This window comes from Manacus candei, unplaced genomic scaffold (assembly GCF_025592945.1).
Source record: "Manacus candei isolate 608988 ecotype Guabito, Panama unplaced genomic scaffold, ASM2559294v1 h1tg000017l, whole genome shotgun sequence".
In the NCBI taxonomy this organism is placed as follows: domain Eukaryota; kingdom Metazoa; phylum Chordata; class Aves; order Passeriformes; family Pipridae; genus Manacus; species Manacus candei.
Window position 1 is genome coordinate 12,663,659 of NW_026138065.1, and position 26,564 is coordinate 12,690,222.

At 41.2% G+C, this 26,564-nt stretch overlaps 1 protein-coding gene and 1 long non-coding RNA gene across 3 annotated transcripts in view; one reads left to right on the plus strand and one right to left on the minus strand.

The window, feature by feature from the left end:
• The window catches only part of KCNK5 (potassium two pore domain channel subfamily K member 5), a 35,270-nt gene extending 23,089 nt beyond the window's left edge, over window positions 1-12,181 (minus strand). The window contains exon 1 of one of the 2 annotated variants that reach the window (XM_051783447.1): window positions 11,736-12,181. In XM_051783447.1, the coding sequence (XP_051639407.1) occupies window positions 11,736-11,921 (186 nt within the window). In that variant the 5' untranslated portion in view covers window positions 11,922-12,181. Of the gene's footprint in view, window positions 1-10,838 lie in introns of both variants that reach the window. The other variant, XM_051783448.1, reaches the window with a different exon arrangement.
• LOC127469307 (uncharacterized) lies at window positions 11,772-17,798 on the plus strand. The gene is made up of 3 exons (XR_007903927.1): window positions 11,772-11,895; window positions 12,626-16,619; window positions 17,408-17,798. It is a non-coding gene; the product is annotated as an uncharacterized LOC127469307 (long non-coding RNA).
• The last annotated feature ends 8,766 nt before the right edge of the window (window positions 17,799-26,564 follow it).

A 26,564-nucleotide genomic window follows, 5' to 3' on the forward strand; every position in this document is an offset into this window, starting at 1 on the left:
TTAAGTTGATATAGATTTTTCCCCTATTAATTTCAGGACTAGATTCCAGTTTTATGAACTAGTTAATAAACTATTTTGATGAAAAGCATATTCAGCATTCCCTTGCTATTCTGATTAATATAATAATAGAACCGTTTCCTTTTCACTTTCCCAAGTTCCACATAGACATGTTTTGAAGACAAATTAACTAAAGGTTACTGCTGCATGAGAACTGCAGCTGTTCTGCAGATGCTGAGTGTCCCAACTTTTCATTAGCCTCCAATTATTCTCATTCAGAAATAAAACCTATTAGACTGTTTCATAGCTACAGCTTAATTTTAAGGACTTCTGTCTTATGCTTATAATGCATTTTGCCTTGGATGGAGAAAAAGAAGAAGTATTTCAATAACTTTTATGTTGCATCAGCTGAAATTAAGGCATTGGAATAATCTATAATAGCAGATTAGACTTCCTTCCTATCTGAATACATACACGGTGACTAATGTAGCCAACTCCCCTTTAAAAGGGCTTTGGAAAATGCTGTTGCCCCCATTTCAGAGATAAGAAAGTGGAAGCAAAAGAGTCAAGAGTTTAATCAAGCCCTCACACCAGCTGGTGACCTGTGTTAGGCAGGGTTAAAGCCAGACAGTGTTTGCATGAGACTCTTGCAACAGAGGTGGTACCGATTGCGTAAGCAGAGGGTAACCCATGCAGCAGACTGAGTTTCCAAAATAATGTATTTCAGTTTAGTTGCAATTGATTTAAGCAGATTTAGATGGAACCAAAACAATCCCATTGGCAATAAAAACAGTTTATTGAGATGAATTTACTAGATGGAGGGGGTTGGACAGAAAAGCATTGATACTACACAAGAGAAGTAGATGAGGAAGCCGAGTCTAAAATGAAGCTTCCCCTGCTCCTACCCTGCTTTCAGTGTATAAGAATAGTTAATTAGGACAAGTCAAAACACAGGTGATCCAAGCTTGACAGCTTTGCTTACAGAGGCCCAAATAAGCTTTTCAACTCAGTGAATGAATAGCAGCATAAAGTAACATTGCATTAAGAAGCATACTGCACTCTCTCCCATTTATAGTCATGCATTAAAATACGCTCCAGATTAAGAAATTTACAGAAAGTCACTGTTTTAGAACAATCTAAAAACTGTTTGTTTCTTAGGCATTAGGAAATGTTGTAGACTCTTGGTTTCACAAGCACTTTTGCCCTGGATTTTAAAGGTCTTGCTCCTCTGAAGACAAGCTAGAAGCTGCTGCCAAAGTGTGCTAGTAGAATCACACATTTCATTTCCTATTTAACAACCTATCTTAAGGGAAAAAAAGTAAAAAAAAAAAAAAAAAAAAAGCAGGTCCTGGTGAAACAACTATTACTTATCTGACAGTCCAATGAGCTTACATATGCTCAAATAAAAATCTTATTTGTCCCAACAGCATTAAATCAAAAAAATGAAAGTGATCAGACTTGGGTGGAACAGAGTACTACTTGTAACAACATTTTTAATCAAGTAGAATTTTGAACTACAGAACAGGATCAAGAAAAAGACACACTGTTGGCTATTAACTCTTTAAGGTAGTACCTTTATTAACTCATATTGTTAAACCAAACAAACAACAAGGTTTCCAGGATCAACCAAAAACTTTAGAGATCCTCAACCACACTTAGTCTCTTTCCCTGTACCGTTCCATCAGGCAGCAGGAGGAGGAGGTGAGGCAAGGCAAGGCAGGCTTCCAATGTCAATATGTACAGGATGCTTTGTATGAAAAGCAAGGTGATGGGTTTATGTTAAGAGGTGTAACAAGAGGGAAAAATCTGCCACAGAAACGCTATTTGCATTGAGATTTCTGTTACTATGTATTCAGCTTTATTCAGGGTTTAACCTGAAACAAAATGTTTTGTTCCTTACTATAAATCTCTTCAACACCAGATTAACTTGAGTGATCTTTGAGGAAGACTGGGGAAAGAGTGGAGGCTGCTCTGAACAATTGTTTTCAAACAGAGAAACAGTTACTGCAGGTTAGAAATAAGTGCGATCAGTAGCTAAGATAAGTGCGCTAGGAAACTGTCTGATCTACACACTCTCAGACCTGCAATAGTATAGCTTGCCTAGTCTATCTTGTTTTTTCTTCTGGGGGAGTGAATTAGACTGGCAGTAGCATTAGTTTGCTGCTACAAACTGGCTATGAATTTAAACATTTTAATTAATTAAGAAATGTTGAAAAATTTCTTAAACACAGTTGTGTCAGCATACAAACCACATTTCTGCAGGAATAGTATAACATAAAAACCACTCACACAACCATGCCCACTGGAACACAATCTTCTGCTATTTTAATACACTCAGCACTATACTACTAAGTACACAAAATGGGCTTTCTTCCCAAAAGAGCTTCCAACCAACAACCAACAGACAGCAGAGCAGAGACTTCTTCAATAATTCTTCAGTAGTCTTTTCCATCCCGTACCACATTTAGTTCCTGGTCAAAACCCAACAGTGAACAAGTAATTGTGTATATCCTGTAAAAAGGGTTTTGAATAAGTGAAAAAGTAAGCTTAGTCAACTGAAAAATCTTTCAACATTAAGACCGTGCACACTTCCATATTTGTGAAATTTCCCATACGGTCTCCTCTGAACAACAGCACGAGACAAGCTGAAGGCAAAGAGCAGTGTACAGTGTGGCAGGTAATTAACAAATTCTTGCCCTGTCACTTCTCAACTGTCCCATCCCTGAGGACATATGAAAGTCAAACCACTTTGTCATCTTCTTGCCACTGCATTAAAGGGAAGAGGGATCAGCTGGCAAAAGCACTATAGTTGCTGCCTTCTGTTTGTTACACTTTTCCTTCCTAGCCCGGATTTCCTGCAACTGACTTCTCTGACTGTTCAGCCGGCATCTATTACCTTCTCAGAAGCTGAGACAGAGAAAGCACTTGCACATTTCTAAGTAGAGAACCCTCAAGCTTAAAAAGCTGCTCAGCATACAAGATGCTAAGGGAGTCATCAAAACCACAGGAAAGCTGCAGTTACATCAAATAAGTGAGACGGTTTTCCTAAGATGCACAAAATTCATCTGAAAGCACCTAGTCAATGTCTGGTGTGAAACTATTTTATTGCAGTGTTTCTCCACTAGGAAACAAGAAGCAGCCAGCTGTGAGGATGTCTGTCCAAATAACCAACTGTCTAATGGTAGCAGAGCCGAACAAGCATTATTAAAACACATGCAAATAAATCCGAGGTACTCTCAAAATGGGAACTATATTTTGCTTCCATTTAAGACAAAGACATCTATGCTCATTTCATTAATCAAGTTGAGAGCTTTAGGACCTTGCACACTTTGCAGCAACTTCATGAAAAGTGCAATTATCTTACAGTCACACTCCAGTTAAGACGCTACCTGAAAATCTAGCATTACTGCAACAAATAATGTAGAGACACAATAAAACTGACTGGGTTTACTGCTACAATAGCATCAACTTCAAAGGTTTTCACTCTTCCTCTCCCTTTCCTGCCTTCCACCCCAAAAGCTGTAAAAAAATAAAAAAAAAATCAGAAACATGCAAGTATTATTTTAAAAGGGCAAATTATTAATGACACAGGTGAAAAGCTTTCAGAGTGCACCAACAGAAATAAGAAAGAGTGAAGCATAAACTCCAATGCCCTTAAAAAACCTTTGTGCCAACAAGGCAATTGTTGATTAAGGAACTGCCTTCTATCATTCTGCAGTCACATACACACTACTTAGACAGGCCAGAAGGTTGAAATTGTAACTTAAGTGGCAAATTATCATAGGTCAACTCTCTAACCTGATTTTAACATATTTGCATTACAGTCTGAAGCTAGTTAACAGCAACTGTAACAGTTGAGTATGTGGTAGGTTGAAAATTCCAGCCAGACTAATGCATGAGAAGCCAAGGGAGAAGTCAGTATAACCAGTAAGCTTGGCTGGACCCTTCTCTTTACACAGTTGTTTGGCTCCAAACACCTCTCCTGTTTCTAAGGTATCTGGAGGAGACTCATCAACCTTACTCCTCTCACAGGTGAGAACTAAAATACTTAAGCTGCTGTTTCTCTAGCAAGGGATCACACATGATTCTTCAAAGCTTTTTTTACTCCTTTGGAGTGGGTTGAGAGTAGCAAAGAGGAGCAGCAATACAAGCATTCGGAGGTCACACAGCGAAGTCATCCCTGATTAATGTGATGGGTTAGCCAAGCCACCAAAAATACTGTATCATATCTGTGCTTTCCACCTCAAAACCTTCACAACGCTTTGCAGAATTATCTTCAAGTTCCATTAGCTATCACTCACTGTCAGTTTTGACAATCTTATGATTTACTTTGCAGTCCAAATGAATGTTAACTGTCATCTTTGTTGTTAAAAAGGACCAGAGTTCAGAGACCTGTGATAGGTGCAACTGGGACATTTTGACACCTGTTGCAACTTCAAAGAGGCACATAGTTTTGTTTCTCAGCAGTTGGAACCTGCTTACACAATATTTGCAAGATGCCGGCACAGAACAAAGTCAATTTAGTATTTACCAGTTTGCTCAATCACAATCCGTGTCTACCTTTTCATTAAGGCAGAAATATTGCTACAGATCAGCCACTTTATAGCATTACTGATCCCACAACAGGGGTTGAAAAAATAGACCCGTCATAAGAAACGCTACACATGCACATGTGGTTAGAAAAGAAAATTAATTTCAGATTCAATAGAGGGTACAGAGGCTATGATACACAACCTATTATTAATTTCCTACTCCCTTTTTATCACTTACATTTCTTTCTTTTAAGAAAACAGAGTATAAGGTTTGATTTTAAAACATTTCAGAAGCTATTTTGCACCTAAGAGTGCCTGTGATCCGCTCGAGTTCACACAACACAATGCAGGGGAAAAAAAGAAAAAGAAATAACTTCCTTACTGATTTGACTGTAAGTAGAGCTACGAGGGCAAGGCATGCCTAGGAGGGATCTCTCCTGCCTACAATTCAAATATTGGTAAGTACATAACTAACACAGCAAAATCTAAGAACTCTTATATAAATATGATAAAATAACACCACCATACACAGGAAACAAACAACCAGCCTGAAGTTCCCTGGTGCTTTAAAGAAAAGATCTAGTAATACTCGAATCAGCAATGCTGATGAGGGATCTTAATCAGAACGAAGACAGGAAATAAAATAAGACAAAATTATACCCTCAAGCCTAAACCATCTCTTCAGGAGACAGAGCTAGTAAAAATGCAGAGTGCATCTTGCATGCTAAATTTTAAAGGTTCAATCTGCCTTTAAGTGTGGCTCTTCTAAGGATGTCTGTAGCACCACAGATGCTTCAGGTGTGACCACAGTGGCCTTTTAATTTAACTGAAGAATGCAATTCTTCCAGCTGTCCTGTTACCACATGCTGTTACATATTACAGAGCAGACTCAGTTTATGGCATGTACTCATGTTGGACTGAACAAAACCTAAAGACATACTCCCTGAAGAAATTTAACTACATTTTTAGGGGTCTCACAGAAGCCAGGACAAAATAAAACCCCTGCGAATCACAGGCACTATCATCAACAGGTCCATAGCACCAAAGTGCAAAAGCATTCTCCTTTGTTCCCCAGCTGATCAGATTATTGACTGCCACTTGTCCTCAGCTTGCTTCTGGTTGTATGTTACTATGTTGACATCTACTTGCAGTAGCAGCAAGGAATACAATTCTTCTGAAAGTCAACAGCATTGAAAGAAAAGCAAAACAACTAATTATGTTTAATTAGTATTAATAGCACAAACAGCAATTTGTTTAAAAAAAGGAAATCTATACAAAGTCATCATTACACTGTACCTTCACTGGCTACAGAAGGTATCTTGCAATAACCACATATACAGTACAAACCAAAGCAGGGGTTCCAAGATATTTTAGGACAACAAGCTCTTGATAACTGACAAATCTGCTTGCATGCCAAAAAACACACCTAGCAGCAGAACTCAACATGTAAGGTAACACAAACATTCAGTTCTAAGGTAACAGAAGGACAACATACTAGAAACACTCAAGGATTAAGTCTATAACAGCAAAAAGGAAAAGCCCCATAGCAGGAAAATGATAACTTCTGATCGATTACTATTGCTCCATCAGCAGAGAGAGTTGCAGTGCATGCACTATCAGCTTTGTTTAACTATCTTTCAAGAAAGTTCAAACAATTTAATAGTTAAACAGGGAAAAAATAAAAAAGAAAACACAACAGAAAAGCATGCCTGCTTACATATGATTTTACGTGTAGAAACGCACAGAGAAAAGCTGTGGGATAATGCAGTTGGACATCAGGAGGAATTTCTTCACAGAAAGGGTTGTTAAGCATTGAAAAGGACTGCCCAGGGAGGCGGTGCAGTCACCATCCCTGAAGACATTCAAGAAATGACAGCATATGGCACTTAGTGTCATGGTCTGATTGACATGGTGGTGTTTGGTCAAATGCTGGACTTGATCTCAAAAGTCTTTTCCAGCCTAATTTATTCTGGGATTCTGTGCTGCCTGTCCTCAGTTTTTTTCTCCTAATGCTGCAGTGGCAACATCCATAACTCATACTCTGAGACAACTTAGTCGGCTGTGGACAGTGGTCCTACCTTTTAATATCAGTTCATCCCTGCTTACCTTAGAGGATGCATAATTCAAGTTATAAATTCGAAAAATCTAGCAATAGCTATTTCTCAGGCATAAGCTTTAACTTACACTGTCAAGTTTTTATATGAGAGCTATTAGATGTAGTTGTTAACAACTTTGCAGTTTAAGATACTTCATTGGCAGTCACTTGTCCTTATCTGACAGATGCTCAGCTTTACTTTGTTCAGCCTACAAAAACAGCTTAGTCTTGAAAGGGGGAAGTCAACTGGCATTCCAGCTAATGAATTCAGTCCCCTATTTATCTACCCCACAATCAATACCCTCCATGGAAAGGATCGGGAAGCTAGAGATCAAACCAATAAATTCCAAGTCTAGAATCTCATTTATGCATCTCCTGACGAACAGAGGAAGGGAGGGATTACAAAAAATATGCCCCTATAAGCTTTACATTGAAAAAAATCACTATACAAAGTGTAAGCAAAAGCCATCATCTGTATTGAAATTTGGGCTAACAAAGAGCATTTAAAACATAGTTCAAGTTTTTAAGAAAACTACACTTTGCAGACACTCTCAAGAGTACTGCACACAGATTTAAACCTTGAGGTAGAAGCTTGAAAGTAAAGCAAGGAGGAAAACAATGTTCAGAATCAGAGACTATTTTTCATAAAATAAAATAAAATCAGAGATTATTATTTTCATAATAAAACAAGCAAGTTCCAAGAATATACCAATCTAGAAGCAATCTTCAGCATACTCAAACACAAACCAAAATCCTGTAAATGTACCTGAAGGTACTTGTGAATGGATAGGACAATTTGGTTTTCAAAAACAGAGGGGAGAAACTATTATTAATCCACTTAACTGTTACTTCCTTTAACGTGAACCATGTGCCATGTATATCCCAGCAGCAGCTATCCTTAAAAGTCTTCCAAATGTTTGTTCACAGCATTGGCCTTTAGGACTAAACATTTAGGTTTTTAAAGTTCTCTCAGGCCTGTTTAGAGTCTTGTATCCTTTTCAAATAAAGACCTCAACTATTTGTTCTCGTACTCAGTATGTTTGCCTGTTTACCCTAAAGAGAACCAGCAGTTTCTCTTTTCATTTTATTGCTGTTTTGAAAGTAACCATTTTCACTCATCTTCAAATTTTTCCCTTTCTTTTCACCAGCCTTGATGTTTATCAATGGGAAGCATTTAGTTTTTTGATGACCATAGCAGGCCAGTAAAAGATTTCCTGGTAAATAAGACGTGGCCCAGGGTTGGCAAACCTTTGCTCATGTGAATACTGACATGAGGGTCGAGAGGGCACCTCCTTGCATGAATAGCTCCTTTATCATTAAGCTGATGTTTCACAATCAAGATGGAGCAATAAAGAGTAAAAGTAAGGAGCTGGAGAAGAGGGAAATGACTGAATCGCCTTACATTTTCTTCGGTCTCCAAAACTTAATCCTACAGCAGGGTAAGCAAAGGTGCCATCACTGTGGATCTCTGCTTTGTCCCCCCCTTCCTAAAGAGTCCCAGGACTCAGGGCCACTGACACAAATGGCAACGACAAGCCATAGACTTTTATCAACAAAGGCATTACACTACTTTTAAGATTCTACAATGACAATAAATATGGTGCCATAATATCCATATTAAAAATGTTAACTTTTGCAGATATTCCAGAGGTATGAGACGTTTCTTTTCCAAAGTAATTGTACATGGTGAGGAGAGATTACACAGTTCCTTGTGTCAATACACAGTTGTGCTTGAGTGTCTTTGGAGGCTTAAATAAATTGCCATGTGAAGCATCTCAGCCACATTTTCTCATTTGATCAATCAGCTTTACCCAGAAGAACATGGGCAGGCAGCAACCAGCCTACACACTGCCCAGAGTGAGTCACCTTTAAAATCAGGGTCTACATAGCATTGCTCTAAGACTGTTTAAGTACTTTCTTTACCTCTTCTAGTTATGGTAAGTAATATGGTACTCACGACAATTAAAAGCAGATGGGTTCTTCCTACAAGAGATTCCTAAAAGCTGTTTTTAAACAATTTTATTTTTAGGCATTTCTCAGGATTGGGGAAAAAGGCTTTCTTTTTAGCATATCCTACAATACTCTGCTTGTAGATTTCTGAAAGCCTGATAACACATTTCAGCAAACATTTATTGTAGTGTATTTCTACTGTAATACATTGTGAAATTTTTATTATAGAATACAAACTTTAGAAAGTGTTTCACCACATACAGCTCACTTTGTAATCACTTGAACTGTTGGTATAGAGATAGATACTAGTCTGTATGTGAGTTGAGAATCTTTGCTGATGATTTACTTCTCTTTTAAAGTACTTCAGATTAACCATACAGGTCTAGTTTTGTAGTCATTCCACACAGAGTTTCCATTGCACTTACAGCTAAAATTAGGCTCAAAGGAACACTAAGCTAACCTGGGTGGAGAACAAGGGCAGCAGAGAGACCAGTCTCTGAATAAGTCAGTCCTTGTCACCTTTCAGGCTGCTTCTGGAAACAAAATTGGTATTGTGAGTTCAACTTGAACATTCCTTGGCATCCTTGCATTTTACTAACAACCATTTAAAATTCTAAAAAAAATTGGTGATATTTATTGAAGAAATTTATCCAGTGTGTCTTAAATGGGGATATTGAAAAGAACATCAGTGAAATAACAGCAAAGCTCAATGTGGCTCTGTAGAGTGACATGTGTGTCAGTAGAAACCAAAAGCAGAGTGAAAGAAGTGAAAGAAAACGCTCCAAGATGAAGCCACTTGTAAAAAAAAAAAAAAAAGGGCACAACAGCATAGAAAATTAGTTAAACCATGCAAAATCCCAACAACAAATTCAGGGAATTCATGGAAGAGGCTAGAGGAAGAGGCTCAGAAGAACAAGACAGAAGTGGAGACAGGGTATTAAATGACCATTTTCAAATCAACAACATTCTGGATTCATCACAAGAGAATAAATTTGAAGATTTAATATGAGAATGATCAGGATTTGTGAAAGAGCACAGACATTAGTAATGTTTTAAAGATTCAGCAGAACCCAACGGAAGCAGCATTGATAGTGGCTGAGAAAGGATAAAGACTATTTCTGATATGCTTTACAGCTTACTCAGGACAGAATCCTGATGCCCTTACATGATTTCTCCCATCACAGTTAGCTTCAGCTAGGTTAGATTTCACCACGCCATTTTTCTCTGTCAGAAATGCCACTCCACCCCTTCCCATCACTTCTCAAATAGAAGTTGAATAAGAACAGGAGCAAAACTACAACTCTGAAAGAAAGCAGGCAGTTAAGTTTCCAGTAACCAGTAAGAGTGAAATAAAGGCAAAGTAAGACTTACATTTTAGCTAAATTGAGGTTAGGACAACAACAGAATATCTATGAGGGATCAGACCAGCAAGACTGGACATGGAAAGCAGGATATGATTGGAAGTAGTACAGAGGCAAAACTCAAACCACATGAATATGAGACTATCACCAGGAGCTAACATGTACTGAAGAGGGAAGGCCCTCAACATTTTTTCATTGTCATCTTGTACTTTAAGAAGAATCTTTCTTCCACTTCAGGATTAATTATGATAGGGATCATGGAAAAAAAAAAAAAAAAGAACTTATGATTCCCTCATACCAACATGAATTTCCTCCTAAACTGAGGCAGAACATAGATTTTTTCATTATGTCTGCAGCAAGTTAAGCATGTCAGCCTTCATGCACATCCAATCCAAATGAGGTTTTTCTCTTGAGGACTTTAAAACAGGTTTGAGGTATAACCTGGAGTAAGATTTCATTAAGATTCCAGAACAGCAAAAGCATACTCAAAATGAATAGTACATCTTTCATTTTCTAACATCCCCTAATAGTTTCAAGCCTCCATCCACCTGTTCCACTTTATACCACAAATACACACTTAACAGGGTCCTAAGATGGTAACAATAAGGACACAACCACCAGAAAGCTCTGCTATCTGAAGCAGACAGAAGGCAGCCACCAACTGAAGAAAGAGAACTTAAACCACAAACTTGTAGGATCAGGAGCCCATACTCTTCTAAGCTTACGCTGTATCTATTACACCAAGAGAACTAATGAGCAACTTTCGAATTCTTTCGTATTTTAGCATTTTAACAGACTTTTAGTGGATTTGAAAATAAAATAATTTTTAAAAACAATCTAAAACACAATGAGCAGAAGATTTACTCGGTATAAACATTTCTGAAATAAATGATTCATTCTCACCAGTGGAGCCCCACATATCCGGGCAGCTTGTTTTACATGGTTCACCTTTGCTTGCCACCACGTTTTAATAGATACTATATCCATAAAAAGGCACTAATCAAGTTTATATTGCTCTCGGAATTTATACACGCTATCGATTAATAATTAGTTTTGAAGAGACATTCTGCCAGGTGAGCGAGATAGGACAATTATCAACTCCTCACGAGTTAGAAAGAAGTCAGTCTCAGAAAGTGTATGAGCGCAAGAGTTGCGAGCATCCCTCCGTGCGAGCCCTGCACTCTTTCCCCCAGTTACCCCGACTGACCTCCGGGACCCACAGGCAGCTCTTCAGCATTTAAGTAAGGGAAGGGGGAAAAAAAAAAAAAAAAAAAAGAAGAAAAGAAGGAGAAGGAAATCAGACCAAACATAAGAGGATCGAGACACATGGCTTCACCTTCCCTTCCCCGCAACACACCATCCATTGAGGCAGAAGGAACCACCCCGGGTGCTACAACAAGAGCCGCATTCACGGGCGCGGGTTGAGCGGCGGGCAGGCTGGCGGGAGCGCGCTCCGGGCGGGCACCCCGGGCCGGCCGGCCAGCTCCGAAAACAACCCTCTGCTCCTTCAGCACTCGGGGGCACAGGGGAGGAAACGCAGACCCATTTATTGGCTCTTTCATTAAGAAGTTAGGAACGATCAAGAAGTTTTCCTACGCTCCCGCTCGAGGGACAGTTTTTCGACACCGGGCTTTGTGAAGGCACAGACGCGGTCGGGCTCTGCCGGGACCCGGCTGATTTCCCTGCCCGCCCGCGGGCGCGGGATTTTCCGCTCCGGGTCGCCCGGCAGCACCTGCTGCTGTCGCCGCCCGGCACCCCCAGCCCTGGGCCCGGCTCCCGCCCCGGCGGCACCCGCTGTACCTGCAGGATCTTGTCCAGCCCCTCCTGGCCCAGGCAAGGGAACTGCTTGAGCAGCTCCGTCTTCTGCCGCTTGTAGTCGTCGGTAGCCGAGCGCCAGTGGGGCTCCTCCAGCACCTCGAAGATCGCGGCCCCGATGGACAGGTAGAAGATGATGGCCGAGGTCAGCAAGGGGCCCCTGTCCACCATGGTGCCAACGGGAGGGACGGAGGGCGGGCGGGCGGAGCGCGGCGGACGGGCGGGCCGGGGCGGCTGCCCCGCACTGCGGCCGTGGGTGCCCGAAGCAGCACTGTCCTTCCCCTGACAGCTCTGCCTGCCCGCGCTGTCCGCCGTGCCTCCTCTCCCGGCTTCTACCGCGTTCCCTTAGTCTTCCACACTCCCCTCCCACTCTCTTCTCCTCCCGCCTCCGCTTCGCTCCACTCCCCCCGGCTGTCTCCTTCCCCCAGTTCTCTCCCCTCCCTCCCTCCCTCAGCAGCGATTTGAATCTGGTGCTCTCCCGCTTCCTCTCCCCTCCCGCCCGCGCATGCGGGGCCGCCGCCGGGGGAAAGGCCGGCGGGGCGCCCCGGGCACTCCCGGAGCCGGCTCGTGGCGAGGGACGGGCGGCCCCGCGGAGCGGGAGAGCGGCAGTGGGGTCGGGCCAGCGCCCGCCCTCCAGGGGCCGCCCAGGGGAAGGGGAGCGGAGCCGCGACCTCCCCGCTTCCCGCCCTGCCCGCACGGCCGCCGGGAGCCCGTGTGGGGGCCGAGAGGCAAGCCTGGCCCCGGCCATGTGCCCCCAGAGCATGGCTGAGCCCTGCGCCCGGAGCCCTGCGTTGCCCTCCGTGTTCTCCCTTTAGTTAGGGGAAGAAGGGGTAGCGTCGCTCAGTTTTATTTTGCTTTTTCCCTCGTGCTGGCAGGTTCAGCGTAATTTCTCGTTTTCGACGCCGGCAGGCTGTGAAACGAGGGCTGTGGCTTTCCCGGATGCGTGGAAGCGGGGGGAAAGGTGAGCAGGAGATCTGAGGAGAAAATAAGAAGTCTGTCGGCAGGTTTCACCCCTCCCCTGAGACGTCGTCCAGACGTGTGCATTACAGATTCTTCAGAGCAGACACTGCATCTCCCTTCTTCGTGCATTTTGTACCTTTAATAAATGTTCCTGTGCATGCTCTCTGTGTGTTTGGGAGTGAGGGAGAGGTAGCGGGTAGTAATTTTCCATGAGATGGTCAAAACCCCTTCCAGGCTGAAGCTCTCCCTGTTTGTAAAGCAGCCCACGCTACTCCGTGTTCACACTTCCAGGCAGGAGGAAGGCAGCCCGACTGCTTTAAATGAATAGGGCTGGAAATGGGGTTGAATGGGACAGGGAGAGGATATAGCAATGTGTCATGCACCCTGGCAAAGTGCTTCTGGGGCAGACACAGTTCATCTTACATGGATCATCTTACAAACACTGTTTTTGTGCAAGTAACTTGTTTTATTACTTTTCTAGCCCCCCCAACAGGAAGTAAACAGTCAAGAAATAGAGTCGTTCATATCAGTTGCATCAACACTGATTTTGGGTTGTAGAGGTACATCAGTTGGAGTACACAATCCAAAAGGCCAGCTGAAATTTCTCCTGCAGATGTAGTTGAAATGGGAGGAGGGGGAAGGGAGGAGAATGGGAAAGGGAAAGGAAACAAATAGAAAATAGTGTCATAAGGAAACTACACTAACCTTTTTTTATTAAGGCAAAAATGGGGGATGCTTCATGAAGTTGTAAGGCAGAACTTTGAATTTAAAGGAAAAGAAGAACCTCATGATGCACAATTACCCCATGAAAATTATTCCCACATGTTATCACTTGGCCCAAGACCTTTGCAAAATTTGAAAAGCCATTGGCCACATAATAATGTGAGCATCCATCATTGCTTCACTCACTAATTTAAAAGTAAAGTTCAAAATCCTAAGGTATATAAATACTTATGGCAAGTGACTGAAAGTGTTGAAGAACTCTTTCAGTAGGCAAACTATGATACAATTTTCCTTTTCGTGCTCTTGCACCTTCTTCTGAGTCACCTGCAAATGATTAGGTTAGTCCAACAGCAGCATCGGTAGCCTGACACGATACAGCAATACTACACTTGTGTGTTCCTGACCCTGAACATCTGTGCTTCGTAATGAGAGGGTATTTGATTATATTTTGAAACTGTACTCTTCTCCATCTGTCTTAAGGTCTCTAAAGGCACATTTATACATTGAAACAGTATCTTAAAGGCACAAGGAATAACACGAATGACCCTGAACCCACTGCAGTTATAGAGCACAGACAAGCAAAAACACTTTCAGGCATTTTATAGAAAGTTTGTTTGCAATTTTGATTCAACGTTTCTGCTTTCCACTCTAACCTCCCAATCACTGATTGCATAATTAGTGCTCTCAGTTAGCTGAGTCAGTGTTTAAAAACAAACAGACCTGTAAATCACATATCATTTTTCCCTGTGTTGAAATGCTATTGCACTTGTTAGACTCTCTCCTTGTGTTTCCCTGAGTTTCAAAGAGATGAGCCTGGTAAGGAACAATATCCAGAAGAATAGTTTGTTCCCCAAGGAACCATAATCAACTAGTCTTACAAGTAGGGGTGATCCACTGAGTATCAGTAAACTTCTTGCATTTAGATATTTCACTTTGATTCTGTTGTCTTTTGCAGAACAAATTGCAAGGTATAATTTCATGCTGCTGGCCAAAGGAGTGTGGCAAGAAGGAATGTTTTCTGTAGCTAGCCTGTCTTTGCACCTCCTGATCCAAAATGCTTCTCCTGACCTCATAAAAGATCCCATATCCTTTTATTCATGGCCCTTTTCTCCTCTTTATTTCCCTTGGATTAAACAGTACCCTATTGTTAACCCACAGCACCTGCCACATAGGCCCCACAGCTTTTCATGCTAGGCTAAGTTAATGAATAGGCTGGGGTTATTCACTCACAGGCTTTTAAATCTCATTAAAAATCAAGGGAGAACCAGCAGATAGCACTGTGGTGAGCAATACCACAAGTATCAATCATTTATACTGTTTGCATAGGTCGTTATTTCAGGCTGTCCAGTCCAAAAGGAAATCTCTATCATCCAAGATGTATGTCTAAGACACATTTGCTGTACAGATGTTTCCTAGAACAGCCTGAAATGAATTAATAAATGTCAGAATATGTTTTAGATGGAGCAACTAAAAGACATTATTTGGGTAAAGCAAACCTGTCATGTAGTGGCAGAGACCGCAGGTTGTACTGAGTATGAACTATGAGCCTCTCTTCAAGCCTCTACCATTTTTCACTTAGGAGTCTGGTTTTGCCTGGTTGATGACTGTTTTCAGTGCCTGTCAACTCTGCATCTTTTTTTTATCTGCTGAAATTTGGACACCTCAGCATTGCCTTCAAGTGTTATACATCTAGCCATGGAAGGTTGAACTAAGTTCAGGAGTGTACTATCGTGACTACCTTAAGCCGTTTGGCTTCTTTGGTGCAGTCCAGTCTGCACAGATAGGGTAAGGCTGGTCTGCAGATGATGCAGAATTTTATATGAGACATTTGTAGAAAGTTAAAAAATTCTCCATGGGATTGTTCATACCTTTTGGCTTAAGTATTTACACAAAGCAATTTTATGCCCTGAATGTAGAGTAACACATAGTAAATCATATTAAAAAATAATAAAAACCTTTACCAAAACAATCTGCATACCACTGCAACAGACTTCTTCACTCATAGGCAGATAATGAGTGAACAAACACCACATGACAGATGTTAGTCATGTTGCTTAATGAATAACTGGTGATGAGTACAATACCTGTGTGGAATGGCTGTAATAAGTTCAACGAGAAATATGCATTTGGATCATCAGTTTTGCACTGAGATACATGCAGTGCTCAAGAGAAATGTCTTCATCAGGAAGAAGCCTATGTATTTCAACATTTTTTCTGCATGTATTTCCTTGACTGCCTTGTTCCTCAGCCATCCATAGAAGTCACTGGATGATGAAACATGCTTTCCTTCAAAATACTTTAAAAAGAAATACTTTGGCCTTCTCTTTCTGCTCCACCATGGCCTCAGTGGTCGTGCCAAACATTTTATGACAGTCCTTCACACTGACATTCATGTCAGTGATCTAAGCAGTTCAGCATACAGCTCCTCAAAAAACCCCAACTTGTACGATGTCAGTCCTGGACTGGGTTTTACCATCATGATACCCAGAGCACATTCCTGCTCTAGACAGTATGCTCAAGGATAGCTGAGCACCATGGTAACAGTCAGTGAATATGCAACAATCTGTTATTTTGTTATGTAAAACATCACTGTCAAGTCTTATTTTTGTGTCATTAAGAAGGAGTTAAATTTTATTTGTATCTAGTAATATGGATGAATGCCTGCACATTGCTCTGAGATTTGTTTAAATTAACTTTTATCAATCTGGTGTCATGCAGTGCCCGCAGTGCATACCTTCTCCAGTGTTACTGCCTGAATGTGATAGGGGTAGATTACAGGGGAGAATTCAAGGAGCTGTTAGTCTCCCCCGTCTCCCAGCTAGGTTACACAGCTCCATATCTGTGTGCCAGATTGAGCAATGAAGGACCTTGTGTGTGGCTGGGCAGCTCCCAAATCCACATCAGGCTCCCTTCCATGCATGGTGTGTAGCACTCACGTTTTGTTAGTCAACATGCCTGAAGAGCTGGTCCCACCTACCTCTCTTCCCTTTATAGAAACAAAGTCAGCACATTAATTTTGGCAGAGGAAAAGCAGAGGGGAGGTTGATGGCTTTTTTTTTTCCTCCTGGGTGAATAGAGCCTTGTGGATAACAAATGAAGACAGCTATACACCCAAAAAACATTGAAAAGGATCATATTCTTATCATCTGTTTTCCTGTTCCAAACCCTGCAGCAACAGCTTGTGAGGTGAGATTGGGTCTTATCTTGGGAAAAAAAAAAAAGATTGAGTAAGTGAGAGAGTTGGCTACAAGCAGTTAAAGGAGTATGGATTTTTCAGATTTTTTTTTCTATAGATATTAGTTGCTTTTGTGCTTGGTGTCCTGGAATGGAGAAGGTCCATGGCCCACGCTGTTTCTATGCATGTGCCTCTTCCTTCTATGCTTAAAGGAGTTTTGGAAGAAAACAAGAGTCTACCTCCACAGGCCCTTTGCCTGTTATGTGGTCCTTTGTGGTCCCTCCTCCATCATGTGTGGAATTGGGAAAGAAGATAGCAAAGACTAAGCCCTAACACCCACAGCTGTCCTGCAAGGGAAGGGCTTGCAAGCTGTTAGTAGCTTTTAACTTATACTTTCTACCCTCCTAGACCATCAGCAGGAGAGATATTAAGAGGGTTTGGAGGAACTTGTATTTCAGTGTTTGTTGCCTTCCAAGAGTGCCTCTCACATGCCAAAACCCAGTGTAGAAGTAGCAAGCAAATCCAGGTCACTCACAGTGACCTAGGGAGGCAACTTGGCACAAAAATGACTGAGTTAGAACACCAGAAAAAAATCCACCTGGTCTAGTGCTTCAGTTAACAGCAAGACTCATGGTGACCACCATGCTCTTGACAGTGACTTTACAGGGATGTATATGTGTATGGTCACAGTAAATTGCAAGATAACCCATGACTGAGGTGGTAAAACAAGTCAGATGCTGGAGGTTTTCCTCGTATTGCGCAGCACCTCAGCAGTGCTCTGTTCATCATTCTGTTTCAGAACTGGAACTAAGTCCTGGGAAGCTGAGGCAGCAGTGAGTGAATGGGAGCGTATTCAAATTGCTGCTCTCCTCCTTCCTTCCATGGGGAAGTCCTGGTAACTCAGATCAGACTCACAATGGTGCCAATAATGAGGTGTAGGAGAGGCCTGCCAGGAAGCAGAGTTAAGAGAAGGCAGGGAGCATAAGAATAGACAACCCCTAACTATACCTGTGCATCTGCAAAAATCTCTGACGCATTTGGGTAGGGACAGAGAGAGAAGAATATGGGGAATAGAACACTGACCCCATCAAGATAAAGGGATGTGGTGCTCTCTAAGGGCATCCAAACAGAGGTGAACATCCCTAACTTCTTTGTTCATTCCAGAGGACCATCTGAGGCCAAATGCCCCCAGTGCCAATGTGGGTTATAGAAACTATAACTATAGCAGCCTGTTAGAGGTTTCACAACTCATTTCCTTTGAATATTAGTTATTTCTTTTGCCAAAGAGAGGCAAAAAAGGGGGGAAGAGGAAATAAAAACTAAATGGGCTAGTTAATTTATTTTTTAAGATCAAATCAATATCCAGATGGGTGAACTCTGCAGATGGCATTGCTTTAGTCAAGATAGAAAATTCAGTGCTTTCCTTGCATGTGTTTTTTTGCAAGATTTCTTTGGAACAAGGAATTGTATGCAAACAATGGGACAAAATCTGCAAATGCTCACTCATCTCAGCAGCCAAGAACTCTCACTGACTGGGGATACTTGCAAAAATAAAGATTCTCCAGGCTGGGGAGCCTGGCTCTTAGGTCTGCTTCATCTTCTATGCTTGCTTCACTCCCTACTCTCACCCCCAATCTTTTGCAATTCAGTGGCAATCAGAGTTAATAAAGGTGTGTCTGTGATCCTATAAAGCAATTTGCATCATCATCTTTTGTGGTGAAATTTTCACAGGGGAAGGAGGTGCCAGTAGCATTTTGTCCAAGTAAAGGTTGCCCTGGCAATATACCAAGAAGCCTGAAGCCCTTAATTTTCGTAAGAGATTTGATTACCGCAGCCCGTGTCTGAGTGCAGAGATGTGTCCTGCAGAAACTAGGTTCCCCCACCCCTTCACTCCCCCTTGTCCAAGATAAGTCTCAAATTAGTCTGAAGCTTACAGTCTTGCATTACTGCCACTGTGTCACAAGCATATGGACAGGCTTGGGCTGCCTTGCTGAAATTATTGTACTAGGTCTACAACAGACCACATGGCTCCTGCCTCTGCCCTACCAAAAACATCATTTTCCATAGCTGAGCTGAAGAAGCTGTGCTGCTTTCACTAAACAGAAGTGGCCAGAACCTGCCAATTGACGTTAACTGTGTTGTATGTTATTTCAGTATGTGTCTATTATAAACAGATGACAATGCAACTTCCATTTTGACTAAAGGAACCGATAATCGACACAGAGCTATTAAAACATGACAAATAAGTAATCTCTAAGGCAGATCAATAAATGAACTGTCAGAAACATCTTTCTTCTGCTGTTCTGTGCAAATACAGCAGCCTTGCTTAATAAAGAAGGCCTTATTTAGTTCTGGCCTTGTCTCAACACTAGGCTTTTACAAGTACTTGGGACAAGATCATTAAACCTGCATGTATCAACTAAAGGCATGCCCCTCAAATATCCTTCTAATACTGGGAAAGGCCCTAGTTACACAATTATACATTAACTAACAAATATTTATTCTCAGCCGTGGGAAGTGAGTTATTTTGCTGCTCTATTTTGGAATGTTCAGATGCCTTGTATGACTTTTAGAGAGATTAAATTCCTTTGTCCCTCTTTTAGCTGAACTGCTTGTAGGGCATGCTGCAACACTGGCACCCAAATCTGCTTGGAGAACCATGTGGAAAGATTAAAATTGGAATATCTATTACCATGATGTATGGAAATCTGACACATATTAACAGAGCAGTGTAGGAAGGACATTACTGACGCTCATAGGTAAAGCAGAGAGGGGATTTTGATATCTATCATTAACATAGGACAGTGGGAAAAGCTGATGTGGTGCCTCACTGGCAAGATCCAGCGGGCAGGTTTCTACTGCCAGCAGCTGGGCACTGGAAGAAAGGGTGGGATGGAGCCTGCAGGAAAGGTTGTGCAGGCTGACTGCCAAGGGAGGCCTTCACTGATTGTGTTGTAGGCAACAGGACCACATGATGAACAGATACTGCAGCTATCATTTTCATTTTCCAGAAAAAGTTGGCTTTCTTATCTGGGATGACTAAACTAAAATGTCTTTTCTCCATTTAGTCTTGATGCAAACTCATATCTGTTTCTGAACAGAGATCCCAAGTTTTAAGATCCAGTTCAAATATGAATGTTTTCTTTCCTTATGGTCTCCACTTTGTGGAGAATACCTCTGAGTCTGGCAGTTTTCCATATCAGAAATCTAACATTGTTTATTTAGATTGTGGTTTAGACATAAAGCCTGAATTCAGTCCTGTGTGGATAGAAGGATTTAATATCTTCAAAGAGTGGCGTGGAGAGAAAAAGAAAGGGAGAGGGAAATTGCCCTGAATAATATAGATAGAATCTGGCAGTGCTAAGGGTGCAGATCAAAAACCTCTTGGTCTTTTCCACGTGAGACTTTTGCAATTCAACAAACGCTTTTCACAACAGTTGAGTACCCCACCTCAGGACCAGGGTGAGGGGTAAGGAAGAGCTCACACTAGCAGCTTGACAGCTTGCCAATGCATACAGAAGCAATATGCACCTTTCAGTCAGTCCCTGCAATGAATTATGTTTTCATCTGTACCTTGCAGAGTGAGTAGAAAATAACTATAACACTGTCCAATCTGTTCCCCCAGATGCACTTCTTTTCCAAAGAATACACTGTACCATGCAGTAACGAGGGCGTTCAAATAACAATGGAAAGAATGACTCTGATATTCTCCTGAACTAATTTCAAAGCTGCATATCCAGTTCTCTGCCTTTTTTGGTCAGTCTCTTTACACCATTTATGCCTGGTTTTAAACAGACTGGGTAGGAGAAAAGATTCCAGCACACCTGATCCAACTTTTAAACTTAGCTCCACAGAAAGGCAGACATTATGCATTCATAGAGTAAAAAGTCAGTAGAATTTTCCCTACTTCCAGTACATTTATATTTCTTAAAACTATGCAAATGCTATGTTTTAGGTGAAGTAGGTAAGTGTGAGAGGTTACGCATAAACTGGAACGCAGAGCACAAAAAGTCATATCCTTCTGTAACACTGAGTGTTATCTCACATATGGGAGGCCACTTCCAGGCAATATATCAGAACTCACAAATCCTCCTTTAGGCACCTGTAAAAAAACACTGAAACCAACATAGGCCACCTGCAACATGCAAAACCCTCTGCTAAAACAGTCACAGTCACAAAGCTGAGCTCTGAAATCCTCTCTATGAAAAAGGCCTCAAAACTAGAAAGATTTATTATTCTTCTGGGAGCAGTTTTAGGCACATAACTTATTCCCATTGAGCTCTGACAGTTTCTTGTATTCTGGTTCTTCTCACAGTATCTTCTCTACAGCTAGTCCTGCAGCCAGCTTGTTTTCTAGCTGGACAAGCTGCTTCTTAGGTAATATCAGCACTTGTTGGCCCAACAGGGAATCAGATACTTATATAGGATAACAGTAGTAATACTGGTATATTCTTTATTCCTTGCATTGACTTTTTCTCTAAAGGACTGTGCACAGCACAATACTGAGTGAATTTCAGCCCTGTGTGTAGGGCCAGGATATGGTTTCTACAACACCTGAGTTCTACTTAATGCTCAGGTTGACTCTAAGTGGGAGATAACTCTTGTTACAGTTCTGCACATGGGCAAATTTTGCTTAAATAAAACAAAAGATTATTTGGGAGGAGTGAGGATTTTTTTTTCCTTTTCATTCTGAAAAGGACCACCAAAGCCTTTCTGCCCACTGAACTATAAGGACAAAGAATGAAGGTTGCCACTGGTATGGCAGGGAAAAGGTTTTACACCATCACTCTGCCCTGTGTGAGTTGTCCATCTTCATACATTGTTCATGTATGAACATTCAGTGAATTTCTGTTCAGAAATGTTCCTGCCTGAGTGTCTGCTACATGCAGTGATAGTTAATAGAACATCGTATCATAGATAGTGCCTGGCACACAGCATTGATCTACCTTTCCAACCTGCTGTGAAAATTGCAACCAGCTGAGTACAGTGGCTGTGATGACCTGAGTGAAGGCTCCCAAGTACACCTGCTGAACCAAATATGTTTCTCCAAAAACAATGTCTTGCAATAAGACAAGTGAAAACCAACAAGCCTCTGACTGAAAAACAGACAGTCCATTAATTCTTTCAGAAATTCCATTTTTGTAGGGGATGGATACAAGCCCTCCATAACTCTAAAATCCTCCAAGTCTTAGACAGGTCTCATTCTAACCATTGTCCCAGATGTATTTCATGCTCAATACAAAACAAGTCTGGCTCAATCCTTTGCAGACCTCTGAACTGTCAAAGCCTGGAACTGTGAGGCTCCTAAGTAATTGCATCACATGGGAAGGAAGGAGGTCAAAAGGAATCATCTCTTGAGAATGCATACCCACATCTCAGCTCCTGATCCTGATCTGACACTGGGCATGTCAGATCACGCACAGAGGAGATGCACAGGGCATGCCACTGCTGGCAGGCACGTGCTGCTTAACAAGGTTGCTTTGAATGCTGGCCCCTGCAGGTTCTCCTCCACCTGCTCCAGCCTGGGGGCAGAGTGCTTCCTCTCTGTAGCCACAGTGCTGGCAACAGCTCTTACTTTGGGGGATGCTACTGGCAGGGATGGGTGCAGGAGGATGGTGCTACCAGCAGTGGAGGAGCAGTGGCAGAGTGAATCTCACTCAGACTGCCTCAAGGCTCAGCAGGGCTCCTCTTGGTATCTACCAATGGATCATGTCACTGCCTTCACAGCCACAGAAATATTGACCAAGGTTTACTTATTCTTTTAGAAACAGAGAAATTTCATACAGTGAACTGTGTATTTCATGGATGTTATTTGGCTTGCCAAATGGCTGTAACCTGTCAGCCTTCAGTTTTGTCCTACCAGGTCAGCCCAAGGCCTTCTCCATTCTCCTAAAAATACGATGTCCTGTACCTTATTGCTGAAAGATTGTTTTGTGCATGCTTGGGTAGAGAGATTCTTTTAATGATAGTCTTTTACATACAGGTTTCTAAGCTCCTTGTAGCTTCATCACAAAGCACATATTGTTTCCTTTTCTCCAGAAAAATATTGAAATTGTCAAGGGATCAGCGTATGTTAAAGAACTAAAAAAATAATTATAGAAAGGAGGCCAGAGAATATACAAGTTCTTTGGGTTCCTGTGTTCTGGAGCCAAAGTTCTGAAAAGCACTTCTATTCAAACACAGAAACTGCAATTCTCTGAACTCTCAGAAGGGTGTCAGCAATTGCAGAAGTGTGGAAGAGGAGAGGAAATCTCACGGCGGCAGCTGAAGGAAGGAGAGGCAGTGAGATGAACACTGCCCTTTCAACCAGCAAGAAAAAGAGGAACCATCAGCTCTGTTTCTAAACCACTAGCTCTCTTTTCTGAGCTAGCAGGATGCTCCTCCCAGCCCTGCTTCAATTTAAATTTTTATTTCAGAGAAGTAAATGCAAATGCCCCAGGTGAGGACTAATTTGTATCACAGAAAATGAATGGAACCCATGAAGTCAGGAAAAAAATTACTTGAAAAAGGGCTGAGTTTCATTGCTCTCACTTCTCTTTGAGCTTGCTGAAGTTCAGATACATTCAGAACTGGAGTTTTGAAGTAGGCCTATCTCTGTTGTCAGCTTACTTAACCTCTGTTGTTGTGGGTTGTTTATTACAAAATAGTGTCTGCAAGATATTAGTCTAGATAAAAATTTAGAAAAATGAGATGTGAGTGCAGTGGCCATAATAATTTCATTGTTTAAAATGCTTTAAATAATATGCTTAAGAAAGCTGAGGACAAGTACATGTGAAGATATACTGCTTAAAACACTAAACTTTAACCTTGTAGTTCTGCACGTTTGTACAGATAACGACGTCATAAACTCAAGCACTCTTAAATTCAAACTGGCTGGATTCGTCAGGAGCTGTATACTTGTGGACAGAATATATTTCAGCAAGTTGGAAGTAGTACAAAATGATCATGGACTGAAAAGGCTTTTACTCTGTTCTGAGTTGCAAAAGGAGTAGGATTTGGCCCAAAAATATACTATCAGAAGCTCTTTGAATTAATGTAATAACAGAATATGGTGTTTTTATTCCTTTTACCTAATGGTCTCAAATTAATTGGTAAGCATTATTTAGCACTAATTATGGCTCTCGGTTGTGGGAATGCATTTTTACAGGCAGCTCTGATATGGTTGTGTGATTTACCCTGATTCACAAAACTTAAAAAAAAAGAACCCAAACCCAAAAACTAGTAAAACAAAAGGAGTCAGGGAAGGGGAAGCAAGAAAAGGCCTGGGATTCAACTGAGATTGGAACATGAGAGTTTTGCCTCCTATTCCTGCTGATCAAGATTCTCTGTCACCATCATTCTCACTAATTTACCTGACCAAGAGGATGTCACATTGCACATTGTCATGGCTCTACATAATGTTATTTTTGATATTTTTTATTTGCCTTCATTTTGAATGCTTACCAGGTTCCCTCAGGGAGGGATATTAATGTCTCCCCTCAGAGAAGCCCAAATTGTATTATTGTGCTCAAGGAATAGTTTCTGAACCCAGTTGCTCCTTAGATATTGGAATAAGCTGTATCTGTCAAGCCATCCCTTTTTTGACTTTCCCAAGCATTAGATGTTTGTGCAGTGTTTTACGTACATATAATTACAATGATGCAATTGAAATATGTTTAAAAGGTAGTTTTATAATAAGTCTCTGTCTTGTTGCTGCTCAAGTGAGGTTACTTCAGTTTCTGGCTTATCACAAAAACCAAGAAATGTATGGGTCTTTTCATATGGGAAAAAAGATTCATACTGGGAAATTTGTAACTAAGATGATGTTGAGAAATGTGCACCCATTAAAGGCTGTGACTAGCAAGCCAGGTAAATGATAGCAGACCTGTGGTTACTGAGAGAAAGATGCTCTCACAGTTTCCCCACCCAGTAAAGGCTGGGTCCAAATGTTTGTTGTCAGTTGCTAGACAGCCCATAACTTGACATAATGAAGCACTGATGTCAGGGCTTCAAGGCTAATACTGAGCTTGCCAGCATTTTTAGTTAACTTCTTTTTATTACAGATTGATGGCACAAAGCAAACTTAAGTCGATGTTTACCTCTACTGTTAAAAGCAAGGAGAAGAGGAGAGGACAGTTGGTGGCTCCAAGGGGGCTTGATAGCCAAAGACTAATGTCCTTGTAAATCTGATAAATAACAGATAGTCCAAATTTTTGTAAGAGCTCCAAGGTTTCCTGTGGGATTCCTTCAGATAAGAATTTGAAGGGCACTGGTTACTTCTGGAGGTACATTACCCTCTCAAGGTCCAGCATATGGGGAGAAATAACGTTAAAACAGAGAGAAGGAACATATGGGGAGAAACAGCTTAAAAGAAAACTGAAACCAACTACTACTTGTCCCTTTTTTGCATAAAGTTGGACTGTCTACACTCTCATAGAAGAAGCACGCAGTCAGTGGATGCATAAAGAAAGAGGAACAATTAATCAGGACAGTGGTGAGCAGAAACATAAAATACAAGGAACTGAAAACCAAACAAACCCTGACATATATAACCTCCTGAGTCAGGGTCGTGCCCTAAATGCACAATACTATCTAAAAGTAGTGCATATTGTATTTAAGTATCTAAACACATGCTTACTACATACTTGTAAAATATATTCCAGATCCAGCATAATATTATTTTAGTTGTACAGTATGTTCTTTTAATAAGGAGGAGATGCCGATCCTGAACCTGTAGTCAGAGGTGCTAGTCTTAGAGAAGGTTCCTGGAACCATCTCAGCTCAGGCTTAAAGGTTGCTCAAATGTTTAGGCTCAAACTAAACAAGTTAAGTATGTTCTTGACAGATTATTTTCTCCCTTTCACAAGTCTCCCCTGAGGCATATTAGTCATAAACTCAGCAGAACGCCTACACTGCATCCACACAATTTGAGGTAAATGTTAAAATAATCCCCCACCTGAGCACACAACTCTGGTAACTGTTCAATCAGTTATGCAACTTGCATGTGTAAATGAATTTTGCATTCACAGATGGATTCATGTGTGTACTATGGGTAGTTAAAAGTGGAATCTGAAAACAGTTCTATAGTATTCATTTCCCCTAATGGGATTTTATCACATTAAATTATAAATCTATGTTTTTATTTCTCTCTCTCTCTCTCTCTCTCTCTCTCTCTCTATATATATATATATATATATATAAAGATGCACAGAGCATATCTGTCTGTGTTCAGTGTTCACTTCTGGAGCTACAAGGGTGCTTAGCCAATTGAAAATGTGATGGTGGAGCTCTGTACAAAGTTGTCTTTGCTTGTCATATTTTGGGGAAGTGAGTGGGACAGCAAGACTGGGAGCTCTTTCAAACAGTAGTGGCCTATGAGAATCATGTTCTCTGGGTGTTTGGATTTCAGTTTGTAGATCATTGCACTCTTGCTCTATTTTTTGGAATGCAAATTTTCAGGTTATGCAATGTACTATTTAAATTCTGTATTTTCAGTACTCAGAAAGGAAGTGTGTCACCAGTCCCACTGGCCACTTATTGGCACCAAGCTGTTAACAAAGGCTTGTATGAGCGCTGGGTTTCTGGCACTGACCTTTTTTAATAGTTTTTTTCTTTAGAGAACAGACAAACACACAGTTCTGACCTTAGCAGATGAATGTAGGAAAATAAGGTGGCTTAAGGTTTGAGACTGACAGCTCTCCGTCAGTATTATCCCTTTCTGTAGTATAATAAACAATAAAAGTATTTTTACATTATCAGTTCAAGATGACATTGGGTGGTTAAAATGATCAATACTTCACCCAACCTTAGAGAATTCAAATCTCATTGATTTCTCATGAAAACAGAAATATCTTCCAGATATTCATATTTTAAAAATACAACATGTCTCACTCACATGTTTACAAAACTGTTTCCCAACACGATTTTTAGTTTCTAAGTGGCTGAGAATTCCAAGAAAGGTCATTTTAGAAGTTATC